At 39.8% G+C, this 22,211-nt stretch overlaps 1 protein-coding gene across 2 annotated transcripts in view; it reads right to left on the reverse strand.

Annotated features, from left to right (window-relative positions):
- Window positions 1-22,211, reverse strand: part of KIAA0319 — a gene marked incomplete at both ends in the record, with an annotated part of 35,547 nt that overhangs the window by 491 nt on the left and 12,845 nt on the right. The window contains 16 exons of one of the 2 annotated variants that reach the window (XM_079533294.1): window positions 425-516; window positions 1,941-2,031; window positions 4,815-4,937; window positions 6,115-6,257; window positions 7,670-7,829; window positions 9,583-9,721; window positions 10,392-10,543; window positions 11,405-11,553; window positions 12,464-12,596; window positions 14,818-14,941; window positions 16,269-16,497; window positions 18,281-18,413; window positions 19,671-19,763; window positions 20,233-20,320; window positions 20,712-20,809; window positions 21,501-21,599. In XM_079533294.1, the coding sequence (XP_079389420.1) occupies window positions 425-516; window positions 1,941-2,031; window positions 4,815-4,937; window positions 6,115-6,257; window positions 7,670-7,829; window positions 9,583-9,721; window positions 10,392-10,543; window positions 11,405-11,553; window positions 12,464-12,596; window positions 14,818-14,941; window positions 16,269-16,497; window positions 18,281-18,413; window positions 19,671-19,763; window positions 20,233-20,320; window positions 20,712-20,809; window positions 21,501-21,599 (2,046 nt within the window). Of the gene's footprint in view, window positions 1-424; window positions 517-1,940; window positions 2,032-4,814; window positions 4,938-6,114; window positions 6,258-7,669; window positions 7,830-9,582; window positions 9,722-10,391; window positions 10,544-11,404; window positions 11,554-12,463; window positions 12,597-14,817; window positions 14,942-16,268; window positions 16,498-18,280; window positions 18,414-19,670; window positions 19,764-20,232; window positions 20,321-20,711; window positions 20,810-21,500; window positions 21,606-22,211 lie in introns of both variants that reach the window. The other variant, XM_079533293.1, reaches the window with a different exon arrangement.

Consider the following 22,211-nt stretch of genomic DNA (forward strand, 5'->3'; position numbering starts at 1 on the left):
CACAGCTATCTGATTAAAGTGACTGGCAATGAGAGGTCATATTTTCTACAGAAATCTTACATTTTTCTTATTTCAAAAGCTATTTCTCACAATGATTATATTTCCCCGGATTCTAATATTTTCCCTGCTAAAAATTGAAATAAAGTAAATTAAAATATATGTGAGCAGGGGTTAGCAGCTGGAGTACCTGATGCGTAAGAAGGCACTTATGATCCAGAAGGGAATCGTTGTGCACCAATAAAATTAGATCTAAATTATGAAGCATGTGTGTGAGGGAAAGGAGGTTACATGAAAAAAGTCTGAGGGACAATCAGACTCCAGCTTCTGTACTCCTCCTGATTGTACACATCAATTTAAAACCACTGACTGTAAACTTGGTGGTTGAATTCAGCTTATACTGCTTGAATAAAGAGGTAGCTCTTACCGTATTTGGGTCGTAGCTCCATTCTTTCCTGCTCATCTATATTATCTAGGATGGTGTATTTTGTTTTCTTTCTTATCTTAGTCCTCTTTCTGCTAAAAAGGAAATTACCACAAAGATATTTAGCTCTCACATAAATCCACCTATATTCCCACATGGCTACATACCCTCTATACAGAACCTCCACTCAAGATGAGTTGTACCAGTTTATACGCACAAAAAGCAGCTGCACAATCTGGACCAGAGAGCAGAATTTATTTGCTCTGTCTTATACATAAAGATGAAGAAATCAGGAAAGCTGACCTTATTTCCTAGCCCACAGAGGTTCAGTTTGTTCAATTCCAACACATTAGCTAGATGCAAGATAGACATATCTATCAGTTCCCAAATAAAATTTCTGAAAGAATTGCTTAGCTCCTTGTTTAGATGTTTCCTTATTTAGTTGGTTGTTTTAAAACTAAGAGAGTTTAAGTAAAGCTTGTCTGGTTATATTTACAGAGAAGACCAGTCAAAAACAGAGAACGGCTCCCTCATACAGATGCAGGGACAAAGCTTTACTGGTCTGTAGCCAAAAATTGACCTCATTTTTCCTCATTCTTGTCCAGCATTCACTCCTACAGAGCTGCAAATCCTCACCTTAAGTTTCAGGTGTTTATGTGAGGACAAAAGCAAGGAAGCAGCTAACTCCATGAAAACCCTCCTTCTTAGCAAATCGACACAAGCCTTTAAGGCTGCATCCCACACGTATGTAAGACATACTTCTATTTAAATGTTTTCTACCAAATAGGACTGTTCCTTCAACCATAAAAAGAAAGCAATACCAACACCTGTGCATTTCAAACAGCATCCCTTACACACTGAAAAGATACCCCACATAAAGTTAAAAGTCCAGGAATAATGTATCATTTCTGATAACACTTTAGCATCTCTTTGCTGTGCTTTTTCATGCAGCAGCAAAAAATCTAGTTATTTGAATTTGAGCAGACTTCTGTTTCTAATAATTTCTTAATGGCTCACTAGGAAAGACAAGGTAGGATGTTGGGTACAGAGGAGAATAAAACATACAGTCATGCCTACTTTTCCTGTCAAAGACAGGATGAGAGCAGCTCCATCTGCATGTCTTATCTCAGTGACCTTCAGGATGTGACTCATATTTTTTGTTAGCATGGAGTAGCTGGAGGACTCAGTGTGACAAGATCATGAAAATCTGCAGTACACACTCAGCATTTTGACATAAATAAACTCTTAATTTGAAGGATATTCCAGCGCTGGCTTTTTGTTTTTCAAAATACAGAAGAATGCAAACAGCCACAGAAAGATATTCCTCTTTTTTTTGTTCACCCTCCCCCCCCAAAAAAAAAAAAAGAAAAAGAAGGAGAGCATATATACACAGAAGCAACTGGAGGAAGCTTTGTTTGTAAGGAGTTGAGTGGTTTAGTGCTAAGGCCTGGACTAAAATATGGCAGCTGTGTGCAGTTGCTGCTTATACCCCAACTATAAAGAAACACAAATCACGTACCTTTTACAGCAGCAGATGCAGAACCAGGCAAGCCCTATCAAGACCACAATCGTAATGAAAGCAGACAGAGTCACATAGAGTATACTCCACTCTGAAAAAAAGAAACACAAGGAGTACAGGAGATATCAGCACCTTCATATCATCTCCCCCTGTATTCATATTCATATGATCTTTCCCTTATATTCAGCACTTTCCCCTGTATTCAGCACTAGTGAGGCCGCACCTCGAGTGCTGTGCCCAGTTTTGGGCCCCTCACTGCAAGAAAGATATTGAGGCCCTGGAACGTGTTCAAAGGAGGGCAACAAAGCTGGTGAGGGGTCTGGAACACAGGGCTGATGAGGAGAGGCTGAAGGAGCTGGGAATGTTCAGCCTGGAGAAGAGGAGGCTCAGGGGAGACCTCATTGCTCTCTATAACTTCCTGAAGGGAGGTTGTAGTGAGCTGGGGGTCGGCCTCTTCTCTCGTGTCATTAGTGATAGGACCAGAGGGAATGGCTTCAAGCTACGGCAGGGGAGATTCAGGCTGGACATTAGGAAGTATTACTTTTCAGAAAGGGTGGTCAGGCACTGGAATGGATGCCCAGGGAGGTGATGGAGTCACCGAGCCTGGGGGTGTTCAAGGAAAGGCTGGATGTTGTGTTGAGGGACATGGTTTAGTGGGAGCTATTGGGAATAGGTGAACGGTTGGACTGGATGATCCTTTAGGTCTTTTCCAACCTTGGTGATTCTATGATTCTATGATTCTATCTCAGAAGAATGTGTTCTTACAGTTCCAAACTGAAAATGTGGGTTTTCGAAACCTTTTCTCCACTCTACCCATTTTTTCTATCATAAAATAGCCAAAATTCACATAAAAGCTGGAATTCAAGAGCATAATGTAACCATCTCAGTCCTCCTTCTTTAATTCAAGCATAGCTGTACCCTGTGTGACATTTCAGCAATGCTTTAAGAGAACAACTGATCAGTGACAGATTCCTCTACTTGCATATTTTGATTTTTAAATTAGCAACCACTGCTAACAGATACTTTGCCCACAGTTTACTTTACAGCTTGCAGCAAATGCCATGTGCTTCCTATCAATTTCTACAGCATTACTTTTTGGGTTGACATTTAAGCACCACTTCTCCCAAGCTCAAGACTAGCGCATCCCTAAGAGTAAAAAATCAGGCAAAAGAGGCAGGAGACTCTATAGGTGAGCAAGGAACTCATGGAAAAACTCAAAGGGAAAAAGAAAGTTTATGAAACTTAGAAAAAGGGCCTGACCACTTGGCAGTAATACGGGAACACTGTCAGGGCCTGCAGAAATGTAATGAGGAAGGCTAAGGTCCACCTGGAATTAAATCAGACAAAGGAGGTCAAGGACAACAAGAAAGGCTTTTTCAAGTATGTCAACAGAACCAAGGAAAGGCTGAGAAATCTGGGACTTTTCAGCTTGGAGAAGAAGGTTGAGAAGGGATCTCATCGCTATTTAAGGTATCTCAAGTGCAGGAGTCAAATGGATGGGGCCACACTCTTTTCAGTGGTGTGCAGTGACAAAACGAAGCAACAGGCAGAAACTGCAAAAGAGGAAGTTCCACACAAATATAAGGAAGAACTTCTTTACTGTGAAGGTGACAGAGCACTGGAACAGCCACCAAAAGAGGCTGTGGAGTCTCCTTCTCCAGAGATATCCAGAACCTACCTGGACACTTTCCTGTGCAGCCTACTCCAGGGAACCTGCCTTGGTAGTGTATGGGAACTGCTAGCTCACAGCCTGAACCATTGACTGAGCACCTAGTAAAGAGGACTGGCCAGTCCTGGGAGCACAGGTACAGGCAGCTCACCTGTGCAACTGGAAGGGGTGCAGTTTAAGGTTCTGGGAATTATCTCTGTACTTAGAAGACAGTTTTCCTTGGGGAGTTTTTTCCAGTGAGCCCTGATCTTCAGAGTGGGCCAAGATATTCCTTTCTTACTATCAGATTGTGACTAAATACCTTTCTAGGATTATCTGAAAACAGGTCAGAGGCAACTACTAAGTGCTTCTACTTCATACCATGCAGCAGGGAGGTTAGACTTGATGATCCCAATGGGTCCCTTCCAGCCCCTTAGATTCTGTGATACTTAAAGACTAGAGCATTGCTCAGCAAAATGTCTCTAAGTCTTCAGAGTACTAAAAGTTCAGCTTTTCTTCAACTATGCAAAATACCTGTTTAGTTAAATTAAAACTGTTTAAACTAATTTAGATAGGAGGTCCCTATGTAATGTTAAACTTGATTTGTTAGGTGTGCCATGGAATACAGACGTGGTTAAAATGATGAAACTAGATTGTACTTCCCAGGTGCAACAGGTGAAGTGAAAAAAAAAGCAACAAACCAGAGTGTAATTAATCAGCTTAAGAAGTTAAAGATTAATAGATGACAATATTGCTCAGTCCATAACATCGGCGTTCGCTTTTCTTAGGTCAGGTTACACTTCTGGCACGGAAGCATCAAACAATAACTTAGAAAATGTAAGTTGTTGCTTTCTTTTTCAGCTTTTCAAAAACCTGATGAAGGCACCCCAGAGCTTTGCAACACACGCAGTATCAAACAAACCTGCCACACCGTCCCAAATTTACTCAAGTTCTCACCCTTGATAGTTAAAATTCTTACACTTTCCACTCCATGATACTTTTAAAATTCTGTTCCTAAAATATTTAAGAAGTTTAAATTAAGGATTACTATTTATAAGTCTCTAATATTTCAAGACACGAGTGAAATAATCTGAAGATGTTTCTTTGTATAGAAGGATATTGGCAGGTTGGACAACAAAGAGACTGTTCTAACATCTATGTTCCAACATCTACCTCCTGTTCTGTTAGCAAATAGGAATAGTCTCACAAAAAGAAAAATGACTCACCACAGTTACTCTCGCCATCATTTAGATAACGATTAATTAAGTTTTCCATCCATAGCTGGTAGCAAATACAGCGCTTTGTTATAGGATCACAATGTCCATGTCCAGAGCATTTTAAAAGACATGCTAAGAACAATAACAAACGTAAGTTAGCTGTATAAATAGACAACTTGCTATGTGTTCCCTTACTGTGAGACTAGGTAGGTGGTAAAGCATCTAATTCATAACCTTGATGTCATGTATTAAGCAGGTGTGCGTTTCAGCAGGCTGTGAAGAGAAAGATGAGAATATCTTATGCATACAATGCTGAAATTGTATGCAAGTTGAGAACAGATTCATCCAACCACAAGTAATGATGAGCTGAAGTTGCAGAGTTCAGACTTCCTCCTTCATTTATGACATATTTGTAAGAACTTTTAGAGTACCTGAGATCTCAGGAATGCCAGTGTTACCAAGCACTGTAAGGCAAGCATCACACCACCACCAAAGTGCATTTCAGTATTTCGTAACTGAATTGAAGGATCTGAACAGTTACACATCATATGCTTACAGCAGAATCTGTTGCTAGAACAACATGCCACATTAGAATAAACTCAGGTTATTCCTCTTAAACTTATAGTGGCAGATTTGCTGTGTGCAGCAAACTATTAAGCAATATTTTCAAGTGATGCCTATATATTCTGGTAACCCAAGTGTATTTACAATAAAAGAACAGCCCTTTTCAACACATGAACAAAGTCAGAATTTACGACTAGTTTTAGTGCTACAGTTGCATACTCTGTTTGCATTTGGATTGTTATCTGCTGATTTTTAAATGATAGAGGAAGTCATATCTGTAATATGAGTGTCATACAGGGGTCATGTTACTACTACAGCTTAACGTCAGGCTAGGCTTTGAAGTTCAAGCAAAACTTCACTATGAAACCCCCTAGGGCCCACTTATGATGCAAATATAATCTCCTTAGAAGATAGTGTGAACACAGTGATGAGCTGACCATTTATACACCTACTACTGAACACTAAAAGCCTCGAAGAGACATGGAACGTTCTATAGTATGGCTATGATGAGTTTTGCTCATCTTCCAACAAAAGATTATACGAGTAGTGTATCTTTCTCCTTGTTTCCCAGGTTTTCCTAATCTATGTCAGATAAGGCTTTATCCATAACAGCAGGCAAAAGCATATCTTTAAAAGAACACAAGTAACTGGTACTGGTTTAACACACATGAGCATGCATTTCAAGTATCATCCTCAACATCATCTTCCAGAAAGAAAAATCCCAGGCACCAGATGGTAAACATACCAGCTGTGTCAACTCGCAGGACTTTAAAAAGCAGAAAGTCAGCCTTCTCTTTCAGAAGCTGCACGTGCAGAGTTCGAGACACATCTGATGCCTTGATCACCTTTGAAGGATGCCCATTCTGCACGTAAAACACAACTGCAGTGCTGTAGAAAGAACAGTATGGGTTAGGGCTGCTGTCTGAGATTACTTGTGTCAGGTATTCAGTTGACAGCCTTCGGTTTCGCTTGTTTCTGAAAAGCAAATATCACTACTGATACAGATTAGGGAATTCTGTCTATACATCAGCCAGCTCCATCCAAATACCACAGCAACTATTTTATTCTGAGCCAGAAGCACCAGTAGGTTCTTGAGTTTCTTCACAGCAGGAGAGTGAGAATAAGAAAGGTCTTCCTGACTCTCACTTTATGAGAAGAATGTACTCAATGTCTGCTTTCACTCCACTTGTCTAGTACCTATCACAAAGCATCCCGAAGCAGTCAGAGGAAATCTAGAAAATTCAAGAAGTTTTGGTAGTACTGATCTCATCCAACATCATGTGCTTCCAGAAACAGCTCTAGTTGAGAAGTAGTAGTTGGAAGCTGCAATTCAACACAGAATCTTTAAGGCTGGAGAAGAAAACTAAAGTTCATTTAATCTGACCATCAATCTATCACAACCTGTCACTCAGTGCCACATCTCCCTTTCCTTGAAAATCTCCAGACATGGTGACTTCCAACACTTTCATGGGCATCCTGTTCCAATACCTCATGATTCTCACTAAAATAATTTTCTTCCTAATATTCAACCTGAACTTAAAGGTACTATAGCCACAGACACTGGATTTTCTTTTCCTTTTTTTAATGTTAAGAGCTTCTCAGAGAGGTGAATAAATACTGAAATAGATTTTTAAACCACCGAGCAGTTAACAAGAGGTAATTCAGAGTATGATGTCAACAGGTTTTTAACAATCATGCTGCATATGGCCACTTCCACCCCTCTAATGCAAATAGAAAAGATATTTACTTTGGAGTAGGATACTGTATGTAGAATACTGCAAAATCTGCTCATTTTTCTATGAAAAAATGATTTTTTCTGATCAGTAACCTGGGCAAATGTATATAAGGTACTTAAAAGTATCAGAAGCTTGGAGAGGAAAAAAGGGGAACCAAAGTAAGCGTGATCGGATACAGCTGGAAACTTATTTTGAAATACAGTATTTGCTTCACTGTGAGAAGGTCTGTCCATCTTATGCCAGCCAGCATTTGGGAAAAATAGTAACTCTACATGGAACAGAGACACTGAAATTCTGCATGAACTTTCTTTGAAGGAATAAAAGATAATTAAGGGAATAAAAAAAGATAATCTATGCAGAGGATTTTTTAAAATAAAATATTTAAAAACCAAGCTCTTGGAGAACTCCATCAATTTCCTACCACAAGAGAGGAAACTCACTTCTTAAAATATATACAGCAGCATTTTCAGTAACATTTTCTACATTATTTTGCAACTAACTGCGAGCTGTGAAAGACTTGATGAAAATCATAAATCTTCCTGGCACAGCAGGGCATCTTTGTACCTTATATCTGAGAATGCTTGTATCTTCTGAACTTTGATATCTGAATCCAAGACATTCAGCAATACAGCTAGTTGTCTCACCAGTGTGTCCTTCTGCTGTTCACTCAGCTGTCCCACCTCAACTTGCAGAATCAGCTCCACCAGACCACTCTTTTTGGGATCTACCAGAAGAAAGACAAGGTCTGGTATCAGAGCCTGGAAAATATTTCAGCACTGAATGAAGACAACATGTGGTATTACAATTACTTATCAATACTGTATTTCCCTGCATAAGACCAACGTCACTTATACGCCACCCCTTTTGTGTTCCTACAAAAGTACTTAGCCTACTTTTTCACACTGAAATGAAATATTTTTCATTTTCTGAAATAAATCTGGTAAGATAGCAATTACACCTTCTATCAGTTCGGGAAAAAAACACAGCAGTGTGTATTTCAGCATTACCACATCTCTGTGCAGAAAAACAACATCTGTTTCCCATAATGCTGCCACGTGAAGGTCTGAGGTAAGTGCTAGGTAAGTCTAATTTTTAAGTTACCTGCCAGTGATCTACTGGCTACCAATGAGGAAAAGGGATGCAAAGACAGACTCGCAGGGTAGTATCCAAGACTTAGGGAATGAGCCTAAATGGGGACGGTCAGATTCAGAAATACCAAAAATATTTCTCTTCAAACATGAGAAATATATTCAAATAGTATTTACATTTGCAAACAAAACAAGCTTCACAGACATGCAATGATACTTTTGAGCCAACTACCACATGACTACATTCAATAATAAAGTGAGGAAGAAATAAAATAATTGCCCAGGAACCAGACAAACACGAAATCTGACAGAGTTGCCTCACATTAATTTCCTGAAAACCCAACTCATTGTTTCCATCACATAACCACCGAGTTTACAATTGAAGACAAGACTATATATGAGCAATATCAGACCATGACAAGCCAATTTAAAACATTCTGAAAGTCCTGGGGGTTTGTTTTTGTTCTTCAGAATAAGAGAAGGAAAAAGCCAACACAAACACATTATTGCAGCATTTGTACCTAAACTTAATGCACAGTTCACATCTTGCTACTTGCCAAACCCATCAATAACCACAAAAAAAAAAACCAAAACCAAGAAACTACAATGTATGACAGAAAACCAATAAGTAGCTAAATGAAAACATTAAGTGCTGTTATTTAACCTGGTAGGTGGCTCAACATCACACAGTCATTTGCTCACTTCCCCTCTTCCCAATGGGACAGGGGAGAGAATAAAAAAAAAAGTAGAACTTGTGGGTTAATAAAACTATTTACTAAGACAGAGAAAAAGCAAAGGAAAATAGTCATGACTGTATACCTATAAAAATGTATGTGACAAGTGATGCACAAGCAATTGCTCACTACCACCCTCTGAGCAGTGGAAGAGAGCAAGATGCAGTGCCACCCTCTACAAAACTTGTGCTTGATGTCATATGGTATGGAATATACCTTTGACCAGTTTAAGTCAGCTGTCCTAATTCTATTCCCTCCCAGCTCCTTGGGCTCTTTGCTGTGAACAGCTTTGGCTTAGCAGGAAAGTATAAACATCAGTGAGTTATCAATGTTGTTTTTCTCCTAGAACCCAAACACAGCATAATAGCAGACACTCCAAATAAAGCAATCCTGTCTCATCTGAAACTAAGAGAGTAAGATGTGTAATTTTCAGATATTTATCTAGGAGAGCAATGCTACAAATGGGGGGAAAGAAGAATTCCGGCACGTCTTGTTCAACACACACAATGCCAACTGAGAGAAGTGCAAAAAGATGACAGGAAGAGAGAATTATTTGTGTTTTAGCCTGACAAAATCTTGTCAACACTGGAAGAAGAGAAAAGGAGAACAAAGATGAGGTATTCACAACGTATCGATGACCTTTTAATTGTCATACCAGGCCGCACTTCAACAGTAGCAGAGTCAATATCTGAATCTCCTTTGGCATCTGTCACTTGCAAGTGAAAAATATAGATTCCTTCCACCAGATTTGTTAGCTGCAATACTGCTTCATGGTCTGAGCCAAGGATCACATCCTGCAAAAATAGGCACCAGCATGGTTATACCCTCAGATAAAATTGCAGATACGAATATCAACTCAGGTATCTGATAGGACAGTGTGAGTTCTTGCTTTAGCTTTATGACAAATGTGACCTATCCACAATTCATAGCAGAATAATGCAAATTTGCAAGTGGGAGTTAATAAGGATCTCTGCATACAGATTCTTTTCATTAAAACAAAACACAAAACAAAATAAAAAAGACCTCGGATAGAACAGCTGACATCCTCAAGTCCCCATCTACCTGAAAGCCCGAGACAGTCACATTATTATTTCTCAATTTTACTCTAGTATCATTAGTTCTGCTTTCTTATATATCATTTCCTCTCCTTGAAGTTTATGAATTTTCAACATTTCTGCCAGCTGTAACTGAAATCTCTCCAGTCCTCCTCATATACTTAAGTGAATTACTTCTAGAAGCTTTGCTATCATCCTCCCTTCTCCTCTCACAGTTCTTACCAATTTGCACTACTGAAAATGACACAAGCTACTTGAACCAAAGCATTAGAGAGAGCTGAGGAGATAAATCAGATGTAGACAGCATCCTCTACTGCATCTCATGAGTCATCCCTGCTTGCCCTTCTGCAGTGAACAACAAACCTTAGAGCTGAATTTGAGTCCATTTAGAGCTTTCAAAAAAACTTACCCCAGCGGCTGGGCTTTGACCATCCCGAATCCACAGATATGACACAATCCCTTGGTCATCAGCAGATCTTGAGCCATCCAAGGTAACAGAGTTATTGGGAAGCACCAGAACATGCTTCCCACCAGCATGTGCCCGGGGTGGACTGTTGTTTTCTAGCCATAAAAGTAGTGGAGAAGAATTTGCTTTCAATTCATGCAAGATGTGACCACCACTGCCAACACACCCACACTTTAATTCTCTACCCTGATGATTACAGGCACTAACAAGAGAATCTTGTATCAAAGGGACAGGAAAAAGATGAGCGGGTATACAGAATTTGGCTCTGGAATTACAATAATCTGACAAAAGCAGCTCTGCACCCTGAATAGAACACTGACAAGAAATATTATCCAAAAAACATATTTCAAAGCACTGTGGGGTACTCTATTCGTAGTCCCACAGTAACTTTTGCATCTGATCACCTTTTTCTACCTGCCTCAGAAACACAGCTCAGCATGAGAGCACTATGCTGGGCTCTGTGTAATAGAAGCTTGTGTGAAATCTTACTTTTTCATATCTGTATTTAAGCAAAGTATCCAATAATAACTACAGATCCTGAATGCTTTTTGCTCACTGCAAAAGTGAAATTATAACATGACCTGTGAGAGAAGCATGAAAACATTTTCTTTCCAGAAGTCAGACATCACTGACTTCTGTGTAGAACACAACTGATAAGACAGAGCTCTGGAAAGCTGTGATGATAAATGAAATGCCTCACTGGTCTGATTATCAGCTGGAGAGAGAGGGGGAGAGAAAGGGTGGGGTGGAAGGCAGAGAGATGTAAAAGCAGAAAGTGATTTTAGCAGTTACTTGCAATACTCCTTTATTACAAAATGGAAGTTATTCTTCTCGAATCCCTTGAAAGACGACAACAAATACATTAGCTGTTCCTGTTCTGAGTTTCTTTACATTGTCAGTGACTAAACTAACTGGCAAGCTGCCTACTACATCCTAAGCAGCAGCAATAGGCTTACCTTCCTTCACAGTAATAGACAGCACACATGCACTGCTTAACCCCTGCTGGTCTTGAACTGTCAGTCTGAAGCGATAGGTGCCAACCTGAAGACCAGACACAGTTGCTATTGCTTTGTCACCATTTTCCATCTGCACGTAGCTTGGCCCACTGAAACAAAACATCTCATAAAAATAATTTGTCAAAGCCAGACAAAATTCTCTCAGAGCAGCACCACTCATATCATTTGCTGTTATGGATATTGGGGTTCTATCACTTCTGCAAGCACTGACAGTAAAGAAATTAAGACAGTGAGTTTAGATTAGAGAGTTCATAATTGCTTCTTTTTCCAGAAATTCAAAACACTCAAGCAGCACACATACCATCATTAGAAGAGCAGAAAATGCACCTCAGTTCAGCCTCCTTGCTGAACTATTCTGTGGGAGCATATGCAAATGCTGCTGGTCTAAAAGTCACTTACAACACATACTGGGTGCCTACAAATTCATTTCTGTGCTGTGGACAGGACAGCTACACAAACGAATACCTTTGTTCTTTTATTAAGGATCAATTAGCTCTGTATTTGAGCATACAATTACAAGCTTCTCTACAGCATTTTTAATCACTATTCAACAGTGCTTCAGTCATTTCTAATGAAAGCTCTGGCTAAAGGGATTGTTTGGATAATTTTTCCTTTGTTATCCAACAAACTGAAGAGATTATGAAAGCACTGACAGGAAAAAATTACACATTACAGGAGAGTACCTATGCCTGTTGCCCTCCTTAATGGAAGATAAGAGAGCTCCTATAATTTCCTCATAAAATAACTTTGTGACTCCAGGTTTCAAGATGACACAGAATAAAACATAAGCAAGGCCAAATGAATTTAGAATTGTTATCTCTCAACCTATTACCACCTAAGGAGGAAAACTCTCAAAGCAGTTTTCAAACACTCAAATACTTTCAACAGTATTAAGAGGCTCTGGAAGTCAAGTAATTTCTCTTTTTTTCCTTCCCTCTTTTTTTTTTTTTTTCCTCTAAACTGTAGATTAGTAATATATCTCTTTAGGTACCTGATTACCTGATATTTTCCCAATGATAGAGGACAATGCCTTGGTCATCTTGGCTTCTGCTTCCATCCAGTGTAGTACTTTCTACTGGGAACGTCAATTCCTTGTCAGGGCCAGCCACTGCTACTGGAGGGCTGTTATTTTCTGTAAAAATAAGATTTAATGTATCACACTTGCTGGTTAGTTGCTAGCAAGACTGTCAATCAGCAAGAAAGATTTTACACAGAATTAGAAGCCTGCCAGGAGGCTCAAAAAGCATGAACCAGAGATTCAGAGAACCACACAGTAGCTTAAGTTGGAAGGCATCTCTGGGTACACCAGGTCCAGCCCCTGCTCAAACAGGGAAACCCAGAGCAGTTGTCCAGGCTCATGTTCAGGCTTCTGAAGATCTCCAAGAGGAGACTCCACAGCCTGTTTAGACAACCTGTGCCAGTGCTCCATCACCCACACAGCACCCAGGTGTTCCAGGTGTTCAGAGGAAACCTGTTGTGTTCCAGTTTATGCCCATTGCCCTGGCATTGGATGCCACTGAAGAGTATGACTCCATCTTCTCTGCAAACTCCCTTTGGGTATATATGCCAATAAGACCCCCATCTGCTCTCCCCTCATCAACCAGGTTGGTGATTTGATAACAGAAGTTTATCTGGTTGGTTAGGCATGACTTCCTTCTGGTGAACCTGAGCTTGAGGATTTTCTTGTTCTTCCTGTCCCTGGAAATGGTTTCTAGGATTAAGTTGTTCCACCACTTCCTAGTGATTGCATATAACACACTCAAATCAGTAAAAAGTACTTGGTTGGAGAGACCAGCTCTGCAACTAGTCAAATTCCACAGCACGTTCTTCCCTGTCTCAGTCACATTTGACGGCACGGTAACACTCCATGAACTCTGTAGCCTGCTCAAGTACACTGTATAAAAGTGTTTTATGACAGGAGTGGTGTAGCATTTATCTGCCTCCACCACTCTGACTACACAAATGTGGTAAAGAAGATAGCGGGCCAAGTTTCCTGGCGCTCAAGGTCTATGCGATGCCGCTAAGCTAGTCTCAATTTTGAGCCTTTGAGGATTTGGTGAAAAAATATAACTTATTATTCTGTTCCCAAATGTTGTTGTTGTGGCATGGCAAACCACCAACACTACTATTCTCCTGTATATTCATTTCCACTTTAACGTGAATTCAGCAATAGCTCCTTCCTACTTCAACACTGTCACCGATCTAAAACATACCACCCATACATGTTGTACTTGCAATTCACATTCCTGGTTCCTTTGGTAAATGCCCATTGCAGAGTTTCCCTAAAAAGGGTCACTGACATTTAAGAGGAAATTCTTTACTCAGAGGGTGGTGAAGCACAGGAAGAGGTTGCCCAGAGAAGCTGTGGATGCCCCACTCCTGGAGTGTTCCAGGCCAGTTTCAATGGGGCTTTGGTCTTGTGGGAAGTGTCCTGGCCCATGGCAGGGGGGGTGGAACTAGAGTATCTTTAAGGTTCCTTCCAACCCAATGCATTCAATGGTTCTAGAAGTAGCTGTAGAATGAGCAAAATGAACGAGACATAACACTGCTCCACAGTGTAATATGAGACCTTCACATGAGCAGAAATGTCCACTTCAGATGTAAGAACCTGCAATATGCAAACATATTATCAAAAATTGGAAAAAAAAAAAAAATACTTTGTACGCCTGGTGCACTTGCATTTACTCATCATTCAGCTCCCAAATCTAAACACTGATGTGAAAGAAGCAGCTTTTGAAACTCTCTGCTTGAGAGAGTTCATTTTTTTGTCTGGCAAAAGAACTGTAGTGAGAATTCAGATTGCACCAGGATTCTTGAAATGCAAAACAGTAAGAAATTGAGCAAATCACTGACTGACACGGTGAACAGCTTAGCAGGGTATTAAACTGAAAGCTACATTTTAGTTCAGTACTCTCAAACATGCATAGCGCCTTATATAATCAGGCCAATGGGAGCCTTCAGGATCACTGCCTGGATTTCCTGGAATTCTGCACTTTTTTTTACTGTTTGTTTTGATACGAAACAGAGGTGAAGGAGTCCTTGATGGAGGAACACCAGATGTCCAGACTGCACCTGAATGGTGCAATACAAGCACTGCAATGGACTTCCCAGGGAGGTGGTGGAGTCACCAACCCTGGAGGTGTTCAAGGAACATCTGGATTTTGTGCTGAGGAACATGGTTTAGTGAGAACTATTGGTGATAGGTGCATGGTTGGACTGGATGATCTTGTAGGTCTTTTCCAACCTTGGTGATTCGATGATTCTATGAGGAGAGAGATCTGATGGACAGTGCTAAGGCATTCAGGCTGGTCCACGCTGAAGGACCCAGATATGCCTGCAGTCAGTCAGCTTACCAGGCTGTACTATCAGAGTGACCTCAGCAGTGGACTGCTGCCTTGCTGAATCTGTGACTGTGAGCTGAAAGGTATAATCTCCTTCCTGCATTGCAGATAGCTGGAGGTATGGAGTCCGCACTCCCTGCATGGCAGTGAGAGAGAGATGAGAAAAAGTACTCATGGGGTACAAAAATATAGTAAGAGAGCAGATGTGGAGGAAAAGTAAAATACATTTTAATTCCAAATAAGTACATGACTTGAGCAAAAGCACCTTGCAGACAAAGAGGATACTTAAAATTTGACGTACAGGCAGATGTCATATATTCAGTACTGCAACTGTCTATCAATCCAGAGATATATTTATCAACATAAAATCTTAATTTCTTAACTTTTAGTATAATTGCTGCATTATTTCTGAACAACAATAATTGTTAGACACATGGGACATTAACAATGACAGTGTTTAATCCAGTATTTATTTCTAAAAATAGTTAAATGCAAAAATAAGTCATTAAAAAGAACAACAGCATACTTGATTCCAGCCAGGTAGGCTTATGGAAATAGAAAAGTTAAACAAAGCAACTCTGTTCTGAGCATATACTTCCAGCACTATTAGTTAATACACACACACACACACATATATATATACACAAAAGCTCACAAAAAGATTAGGCCCAACTCCATGCCCTTTTGCTAACACAATGATCATTTACATATCTCACGAGGAATCACCCTTTCCTTCTTCATCAATCAAAATCACAATTATCACAGTTATTCAGGGAAGTCTAATGTGAACTAAAGGATATGATACATGATTATCTGACCATCAGAGCTTATTTTTAAAAATGATCTATACAAAGTGGCCTCTTTCCAGTTTGGAAAGCCTAAAGCATTTGCCTTTTAAACACAGAGAGCTCACATCTCCCTTAAAAATGGCTTCTGAAGTTCTGAAGCTGGAATCATTATATTAATTACTTTAATCATCTACAAGAACCTGCACCCCAGTGAGTGTAAGTGCACTGAAATTGTATTTGTATTGATTTGAGTTCTCAGATTTAAAAAAACAGAAGATAAAAGATAAATATGTAGCCATAAAAAATAAAGAGTAAAATCAATTAGCATTCATAGGAAACCCGTGTTTTATAATGTTGAATCAGAAGATGCAAATCTGTGGAGCAAGCTCCAGGGTCCAGGATTAGGCAGAGTGAACTGAAGTTTTTTCCAAACCACCAGAACACAAGCAATAGCAGGGAACAGAAATGGCCATAAGGAGTGATAAAAAAAAAAAAAAAGAAGAAAAATAAAATCACAAATAGTAATAGAGTCTAAAAAGCTGAACACAACAGAAAGGAACAACAGCACTCTGGATACTTAAAAGCTTCTGAAAAATTACTTTTGTATGTTACTCTTCATATTAAAGGCAAAGATGAAAGAACTTTCTAGTACTGTGCAAGGAGAAATAGGCATACCTGCATTGCTACAACCTTGTCTTTGCTTCTGGGACTGAGTGACCACTCATAGCTGACAATTTCATGGTCATCACTGCTTTGGTTTCCATTCAACGTGATGAAGTTCTGGGGCAAAGTGACTGCCTGATTAGGTCCTGCATTTGCAATAGGCGGGTAATCCACTGGTTTGTTGACACTCAGAGACGCAACTGTGGAGTTGGCTGCTCCGTCTGAATCAATCACAGTGAGTCTACAACAGGAAAAAGGCAAGACTGGACATTTGGTAGATCAGACTGCTGACAAGTCAGAAGCCAAAGATTCCCATTTTGCTTGCACTCAAAGAGAACAAAATCACTTCCTAAAACAGAGCCACTGATTTAACTTTTACGAACCTGCGCTGTAGAAACACATAGCCTTCAACTAAGGTGGGAAGAAATTCAGAAGACTACTTTCAATCACAGCTTGCAATCTGTTTATTAAAAAAATGCACATCTATTCTGGATCCCAGATGAAACCTCTTCCGTGCAGTCAATGGCAACTCCATCAAATTGCAGAGATTTTGCTGTATGTTCTTTAAAAATGTACTCAGTAAAAAACAGTGACTTCATTCATCTGCTACTGCAGAGCAATCCCTGCACCCAACACTACTGTGGATATTCACAGACTCTGCCTCATCACAGCACAGTAACACCTCATAACTTCTTATTTCTTAAACAAATTGCTACTAATACTAATGGAGCTTATTATCAGCTCTGATTTTGTAAGGAAATCTTAAGTCAAAACTAACTGTAACATAGTGTTTAAACAATCGTTACTGCCTTTCAGAAACACAGCATTATCATATACTTATTATCTAAAAATGTGACACCTGAAAGTGATGACAGACTGTTCTCCATGGTGTGGGAACCTGCAACATCTTCAATTCACCCTTTTTGTGAGTACTGCATACAGACAAAAGCATGGAAGGGAGCCACTCTTGAAGTCTTCCCCAAAAGAGAACAATAATGCTTACTGATCCTGCCATCAGCAACTGCACACTTTTGCGATGGATGCACAACCAAGTGTGTTAGGAGTATCTTCCAGCTAATTTCCTGTGAGCTTGAATAGGCTGCTGGATTGTTCAAATACCTCAGCCTCTCCCAGAGGCATATGGAAGAAGTGATTTCTTAATTTCCTTGTGTTCAGAGCACGCTTAAAAGCTATGTATGTGAGCCCTATCCTTTTCAACAGAGGAAAAGAAAATAACAGTCTTCTGCCATTGTACAATATGGAACAATTCCAGTAGAGAACAGAGAACTGAAGCTGAAACAATTTTTGGCGATGCTTATGCGAAGGGCCATGTTCAATGTATGCCATACACTGGTCATCAACAGGCTTCAGATTCTGCTGATGCTGCTCTGATACATGACATACTGACCTGCAGGCTGTTACTCATTGGCAGCCAAGAGTGATTCAGTGAAAAATGCACAAGTCCAGGACAAGGTGCTAAATTAAAAAGTACAGAAAATGATCTCTGTTTTTAATTAAAGCAGCCAGGACTATAAACATTGTTTTTGTCTTCTGGACAAAATCCATCGCCAGCAAGGATTAACTGGAAGAAAAAAGCAGCAAGGCAAAGGCATTTAGGAAGAAAAGAACTACAAAACTCAGCACACCATGGGACCTTGCATGGATCAGACTGCCAATACTATTCTGTTTGTCACCACTATTCAGGGGATGACTTTCACATCCTGACTTTAGTCTCATCTGAAAAAATATATATATATTCTCTTGAAGTTATTATTGCAGGAAGTAGGAGGTTATTTAATTTCTGATACCTTGATTTGCATAGGTTTGTGCTCCAGTGCATCATTATACCAGTGTCACAAAATCACTACAAGATGAAACTGGTCCCCATCAAATGAAGGCGAAGAGCACACAGAAGTAAAATGAAGTTCTTTAAGGAGGTATGCACAAGCACCAAAAAAAACCCCATCCAGCTGACACCACAGAAATGCCTGAAACTCAAAAGAAAATCATCCATGCAGGTGTACCTGAAAGTGTAATTTCCAACAACAAGGTTAGACAAGTGCAAGACAGGTGTGTCAGCAGATGCTTTCTGCTCCCGCAAAGGACCTTTAATTTCCTCCCAGTGGTAACTCACGATCTTCATATCATCTGTACTTTCTACATGAATTAAAGAAAAATGTATCAGTACCCTGTGTAACATCAGGCTGCATGAATACTAACGTCTCTTATGCACTGATCCCTAGCTGTTTTCTACAGTTCATGTACGATAGCTATTGAACCAGATGATGAGTTACATTTTGAATGCTTTACCACAAAAAAAAACAAAGGTAAAGTCAATTTCAGCCAGCCTCTCTGCAGATGAATCACAGAACTACAAAATGGCTCAATGATCACCTAGTTCCAAACCCTGTCACAGGCAGGGTTGACAGCTGCTAGATCAAGCACTAGATCAGTTTCAAGAGGACTCCATCCAACCTGGCCTTGAACATCTGCAGGGATGGGGCATCCACAACCTCTCTGGGCAGTCTGTTCCAGCGCCTCACTACTCTCTTAGTAAAAAACTTCTCCCTGACACCTAATCTACACCTCCCCTCTAGTTTAAAACTATCCTCCTTGTCCTATCACTATCCCTGTATAAAGTGCCTTTCCTTTCTGTTTATAATCTCCCTTTAAATACTGGAAGGTCACAATGAGGCCTTCCCAGAGCTTTCTCTTCTCCAGTCCAAACAAACGAAGGTTCCTTAGCCTGTCTTCATAGAAATGCTGCAGCCCTCTGATCATCTTCGTGGCTCACCTGTGGACTCAGTTCATAAGCTTTACAACTTCCCTGTGTTGGGGACCCCAGACCTGGATGCAGTACTCCAGGTGGGGCAGTCTACAACTTCTTGTACATTCTACAGTTTGTTTGTTCTTAGTAAATATAAAAGCAAACCTTTGCTTAACTTTTAAACAAACTCAGAGGAGCAGTAATCAAAACATGTCAGCTCTCTATCATGGACCCAGACTGGCACAGAGGCCTGTAATGGGGACCCCAACCAGGACAGAAAGAACTTCTAAGGCCACACACTATCTCAGTTCACAAGTAGAAGGCTGCATTTTACCACTACTGTCTTGATGTGCTGACCATATTTCCACGCATACACAAAGTCAAGCAATCATGTCTTCTGTAACTAAAAACTTCAGAAAATAAGAATCTTCCAAGTGCAACTCATTCTAGAATAAATATCATTCAATCTTATATATCCAATTAACTCAACCTTTTTAAAAACCACTTATAACTGCCCTCAAATTCCCAACGTGAATAATGATTCAGGGAACTTCTGTGCATTGAATGGAAAGAATTCCACTCAGTATGGATGAACAGTTTTTAACTGCATTAAAAATACAGGGTAATACAGGTAAGCAAGTACATACGACTGCCATCAATGAAGGTAGAAGTTGTAGGCAAAGAAACTTCTTGTACTTTGGGTGAAGCAACAGCAACAGGTGGCTGGTTAATTCTGATAGCTGTGAGAAAGATAGGATTGAAAAAAATTGTGAGGACCTGGGCAAAGATAATCTGGTAACTCTACCAATCAATAGTCCTCAGTAACCTACATCTCAAAATGACAGCTCTGCAATATCTGCTGTCCAAAGGATACAAAAGGTTACTGAAGAGCACCAGGCTTCTGCTGCAGCCCCTTCCATCTGGTACAACTCAGGAAAGACCCGTGCTGTAACTTGCAGCTACAGCCAGTTGAGCACCTAATGCCTGATCCCTGTAGCACAGAAGGTGTCATGATACTACCTCAAGCCTTGTACACATTAGGCACGATCCTAAGCTGCACTTCCTTAAAATGCTTTAAAGACAGCAAGACGTGAAATACATCTCTGCATAACTGGACTTCTAAATGCCCTTGGAAGACAGACTGTTACATAAACACGTTGTATTACCACTTGTGTTGAAGAAATTAATTCTTTCAGTCAACTGACTTACCTGGCTTGACAGTGACATTTACAAAACCTTCGCCAAAGGCATTTTCACCAGAAACTGTCACTTTGAAGGCATAAAGTCCCACCGACAGCTGAGGCACACACAGAACAAATCCAGTTACGTGATGAAACATACAGATGCAACGCGCATACAATCTGCCAATCATGTTGTAAACAGAAAAATCTGGATATCTGAAACTTAGAGTTCCTTCCATAAACCCATACATAAGAAACACTGTTTACTGTTTAGAGGTGAGGAACACAAAGCCAAAACTTAGGAATTTTTACTCTATCTTAGAAAATTATGAGGGTCTGAAGAAGATGGCATGTTTCTGAAGATCTGTGAAAGAGTTGGTGATACATGCAAGTGAAGAAAACTCACAGTAACATGAATTCCTTAAATAAAGGCACCCTTTATCACAGGTTAAACTCCTGTGAAAGAACTGAACAAACTAAATAAGCTTGAGCTTACAGTTCACTTACATGAGAGAGCTTCAGTGTCCGGGTGTACCTGCGCTCCATTTCACCACCATAGTCAGCAGGGTGACTAATTAATCTCCACTCATAGTTATAGGATGTTTCTTAGTGCAATAACACAATAAAAGAATGATCAGATTTCCCTTCTAGGTAAGTCCAGGAAACAAAGAAATCAAGTTCACTACCAGTCAGATAAAATGCTACAGTAGGAAATCATGAGTGCTATTGTTTGAGACAGAAAAATGAAGTGTTACAAATACAAGTTATGCTTCCATTGTATGCTGTAACTTGCTAAAATAGCAACAGGAACAGTTTTCACAAATAACTTTAAAATCCAGCTTCACATGAAGTGAATGCATTTTACATGGCTAGCTATGAAATATGTATTCTTTGCTACTGTAGCTCAGAATCTGGTGGTTTTAAGGTCAGTGTGTTCAGATTCCACCTTTTTTTCCCTCTCTGCTTAAAAACAAGATGCTATAACCAGGGCAACATAATCTTTAGGTAGAAATGACAGGCTTTCTGTTGAATCATTTGGCTAATGAATTCAGATTCTGAAAACACAAGCCATTTCAAAATGTGAAACTCAAAGGAGGAAATGCTTTCAGCAATTGGATTCACAAAAACAACCAAAAGCCAGAACAAAAACAAAACAAACAAATAAACAACAGTAGATGGAGGAGATAAGAAAGACATCTTCTCCCTAAGTGCAGATGATCACATAACTCAGGACTCATCTGCATTTACAAGTTGGTACTGTGAACATGTCCTGTATGGCAGGGCCATTTAACTCACCTGTTGGTGGTGGTGGGACAACAAAAGCATTCAGTTCAACCTCATTTTTGGGTAGCATCACTTGTATGTTATCTCCAGCAGACACAATAAGTTCTTTTACTGTATCTAAGACAGAATGAGAACACTATGTTTTAAAAGACGGGATGGGTATAGATTTAGCATCTTCAAGTATTATTTGCAACAGATTAAGCAAAATTTGGCAAACAGGCAAAGATAATTGAAACAAAAAGAGTTTCCCAGATACATAATCAAATAGTAATTATAATCATGACTATGGCTACTTCACTTTTTACTGAACTATTCCAGACAATTGCTCTTCCCTAAATATGAAAATTTCGCCTACTTCTATGAGTTCTGATTTTTTTCTGATATATCAGAGTTAACCTTGCTCTGCAGAAAGAATTTTTCTCAATTCGTTGGAATTACAGGAGTTCAAAAATGTCCAGAGTACAAAAAGAGCCATCAGAATCAGAAGAAACACCACAAAACTTCATTAAATTAGCTAATATAGTCCACCCTAAAACTAACGCCTCTTTTCCACCAGGAAGCACTACTTGTGTATTTGTGTTGCATTTGGGTAGGCATAGCCAAGAGCCCAGCTCATGGGGTCACTTTCAAAGATTCTGCTAGAGGAGCAGGGTTATCTCATAGCTAAACTGCAATTCAACCTGTGTGTCATCCAGAAACAGTTCTTGCCTGCGAAAAATCTTT

This window comes from Tetrao urogallus (genome assembly GCF_951394365.1).
Source record: "Tetrao urogallus genome assembly, chromosome: 3".
Lineage (NCBI taxonomy): Eukaryota > Metazoa > Chordata > Aves > Galliformes > Phasianidae > Tetrao > Tetrao urogallus.